The 3,797-nt window shown below is 45.2% G+C and overlaps 1 protein-coding gene across 2 annotated transcripts in view; it reads left to right on the forward strand.

The window, feature by feature from the left end:
* The first annotated feature begins 669 nt into the window (after positions 1–669).
* Positions 670–3,797, forward strand: part of GLOD5 (glyoxalase domain containing 5) — a 14,079-nt gene continuing 10,951 nt past the window's right edge. Inside the window, exon 1 of one of the 2 annotated variants that reach the window (XM_017523873.2) lies at positions 670–816. In XM_017523873.2, coding sequence (XP_017379362.1) covers positions 754–816 — 63 coding nt within the window. In that variant the 5' untranslated portion in view covers positions 670–753. The remainder of the gene's footprint in view (positions 817–3,797) is intronic. The other variant, XM_017523874.2, reaches the window with a different exon arrangement.

Below are 3,797 nucleotides of genomic sequence, written 5' to 3' on the forward strand. Positions count from 1 at the left end.
GAGGTAACAAAGAAGAAAAAAAAAAAAGAATGTAGGGATCTTGGCTTGGAAACAGACCGATAATAGGTCAGAGCAGTCATACTCTAACTCAGCCCACAACTTCACACCCCTGAAACACACTTTCAAACAGCTCATAGATCTCACACTTTGGAGACACACCCCTAAGTAGACCAGAGACATCATACCCTAGAATAAAGATTCCTTTGGTAGTTTTTCAGTGTTATTATTATTACTATTATTATTATTATTATTTTGAGATGGAGTCTCACTCTGTCTCCCAGGCTGGAGTTCAGTGGCATAATCTTGGCTCACTGCAACCTCCGCTTCTCGGGTTCAAGCGATTCTCCTGCCTCAGCCGCCCAAGTACCTGGGATTACAGGCACCCGCCACCACGCCCAGCTAATTTTTGTATTTTTAGTAGAGATGAGGTTTCACCATGTTGGCCAGGCTGGTCTCGAACTCCTGACCTAAGGTGATCCACCCACCTTGGCCTCCCAAAGTGCTGGGATTACAGGTAGGAGCCACCGCACCCAGCCTTCAGTGTTATCAAGAAGTAATCCCTTACACACATCCATGTTAAGCTTTTAATTTTAAGGCCCTGAGTTTAATGTCAAAGTCCTTCCATTTGCTCTCCACCTACCTCTGTCACCTCCCACAGTCCTCGGCCTGTGCCCTCCTGTTCCGCCCCTTGATCTCCAAGTGCTGAGCCAGAGGGTTGTTGGGAGACCCCTGGGCAAGGACGCCTACCCTGCCATGCTGTGCCGTCTGCCCTCCAGGCTGCCAGTCAAGATGTGGGGCAGGACTTCGGAGAAACAGGTGAACAAGGTGTCCCCTGGGAGTCTGGGGCAAGGGTGTTGGCACCAAAGCTGGTCTAGTAACCTGTTTCCCTTCTCTGCGGGCTCCTGTTTCCTGTCCTTTCTCCCTTCCTCTTTCAGAGACAAGCAGATGGCAGCAGAGGCCCATGGAAAGGCCCCGCTCTAAGCCATGAGGGCCCTGTGTTCAGGTGTGCATGGCTGCGCCAGGGCTGAAGGCTGGCTCCTCCTCCAGTTCAGCCAGGGACGGGTGGAGAGACGCAAAGGAGCCTCATGCAGGGTGTCCCCGAAGCTGTCATGATTAAGGCTGTGTGGAGAAAGGCTAGGAAACACAGCTCTGACCTTGAACTTTAAGAGAGGAATTCAGAGGCCCCTGGCAGCCTGAAGGAGACCTTGAAGAGGACCCTGTAGGAAGACAGAATGCTTCCCCGTGAAGGAGGCCAGAGGAGGAAGGACATGGTGTTCCGGGCACTCTGACTATAGGGATTTTATAGGCTGTGGTGAGAAATAAAATTGATTATATTTTTGTAGAGTGTGTAAAACAGGGCTTGGCACACAGTGAGCCTTGTGCGATTACTATGTCTTTTTTTTTTTTTTTTTTTTTTTTTTTTTTTTTTTTTTTTGAGACTGAGTTTTGCTTTTGTCGCCCAGGGTGGAGTGCAGTGGCACGATTTCAGCTCACTGCAGCCTCTGCCTCCCAGATTCAAGCAATTCTCTGGCCTCGGCCTCCTGAGTAGTGGGGATTATAGGTGCGCACCACCATGCCCAGCTAATTTTTGTATTTTTAGTAGAGACAGGATTTCACCGTGTAGGCCAGGCTGGTCTCAAACTCCTGACCTCAGGTAATCCACGCACCTCGGCCTCCCAAAGTGTTAGCATTATAGGTATGAGCCACCACAACTAGCCCTTTGTGTGATGACTATGTCTTGATCATCATTTTATAAAGCAGACTTTGTAACTTCACCTTCAAGACCCTGAAGGATCCAGACCCTGCCGGATCCAGACCCTGCCTTGCCCTCCCACTCATCTCTCACTCACTCTTGGGTTCTGAGCCATGCTGGCCTTCCTGTTCCTTAAAAGAGCCATCCCTGCTCACTTTTGAATTTGCAAGGGTGAAGCTCCGAGTCTGCAAAGCAGAATCTGGGGAGCGACACTGAGCTGGCAGGGAACTGAATAATGGGAGGAATAGGTGGAGTTTATTTCCAATCAACTATCAAAATGATGCGGATGTGGCCAAAGCAGTGCTTAGAGGAAATCTATAGTTCTAAATGCATAGATCAGAAAAGTAGAAAAGTTGAAAATCAATGACCTGAGCTTCCCTATCAAGAAGCTGGGAAAAGAATGGCAAATTGAACCTAAGAAAGTAGAAGCAAGGAAATTATAACAGTAGAAACTGGTGAAATAGAAAGCAAACATACAATAAAGGCAACAAATCAAAAGTTGATTCTTTGAACAGATTAATAAAATATTAGCAATATCTGTTGTCTCTCGAGTAATTAAGAGAAAAAATATAGATTGTCAATATCAGGAATGTAAACAGGGTATTGTGACAGATTCTACAGATGTTAGAAGGTTAATAAGGGCCAGGTGCAGTGGCTCATGCCTATAATACCAACACTCTGGGAGGCTGAGGCAGGAGGATCGCTTGAGCTTAGGAGTACAAGACCAGCCTGGGAAACAGTGAGACCTCACCTCTACAAAAAATGAAAAAAGAAAATAAAATAGTTGGGCATGGTGGCACACACCTGTAATCCCAGCTACAACAGAGGCTGAAGTGGGAGGATTCCTTGAGTCCAGGAGGGTGAGACTGCAGTGAGCTGCGATCGTGTCACTACATTCCAGGCTGGGCAAAAAAGCAAGCTTCTGTCTCAAAAAGGGAATAAGAAAGAAAGTTAATAAGATTTTTTTCAACATATGGCTTTATTTTCTTTTTTATTTATTTATTTATTTCTTTTTTTAATCTCCATCTGAGTCTGCTTGCTAGGGAAACGACTTTATTTTCAGTGGAGCCAAAATGTTGGTCATTTTCTCTTTCTGTAGTCCCTATGTCCCTGTGGATCTTCTGTATCCACAAGGAGAGCAGAACTCAGCAACTTTGCTAATGCCTCCTCCACTCAGGAAAATAAAATGGTACAGGATATTTTTATTTATTTATTTATTTATTTGGATTTTTTTTTTTACCTGGAGCTCAGTGAAATCAATTGTTTAAAATGGGCTGGTTTCAATGGAACTAAATGCAGTGGAATAGAAAATAATAAAATAGCAAAGGGTAGATAGAATAGAATGGAATCGAATTGAACAGAATAGAAAATAGTCAGACTTTGTGCTAAGCACTGTCCCTAATTGTTGCAGTAGATATTTATTGAACAAATATGATTGAACTAGTTGTTTGGGAAATAGTGGGGAACAAAACAGATAGCTCCCTGCTCTTATGAAGCTTACTTCTAGTCAGGGAGACAGGCATTACCATCTGCAAAGGCCCTGAAACGAACAGTACAAGAATTGCCCTTATGAGGAACAGGCAAAAGGACAGTGTAGCTTGGAGTTCAAGAGCAATGAATGAGACTGTAGAGACTGGGGGTCATTGTAACTGGAGTCTAGATTTTAACAAGATGACCACATCATCATCATCATCATCATCATCATCATCATCAATCCTTTTATTGCACTTGATATGTGTCAGTGTCAGGCATTGTTCTACACGCTTAAAAATATAGTAGTTTTTTGCCAGGTGCAGTGGCTCACACCTGTAATCCCAGCACTTTGGGAGGCTGAGGCAGGCAGATCATGAGGTCAAGAGATCGAGACCATCCTGGCCAACACGGTGAAACCCCATCTCTACTAAAACTACAAAAATTAGCTGGGCGTGGTGGCACGAGCCTGTGGTCCCAGCTACTCGGGAGGCTGAGGCGGAAGAATTGCTTGAACCCAGGAGGCGGAGGTTGCAGTGAGCCAAGATTGCGCCACTGCACTCTAGCATGGCGA

The sequence above is a fragment of the Cebus imitator genome, unplaced genomic scaffold, assembly GCF_001604975.1.
Source record: "Cebus imitator isolate Cc_AM_T3 unplaced genomic scaffold, Cebus_imitator-1.0 Scaffold30, whole genome shotgun sequence".
Classification (NCBI taxonomy): domain Eukaryota; kingdom Metazoa; phylum Chordata; class Mammalia; order Primates; family Cebidae; genus Cebus; species Cebus imitator.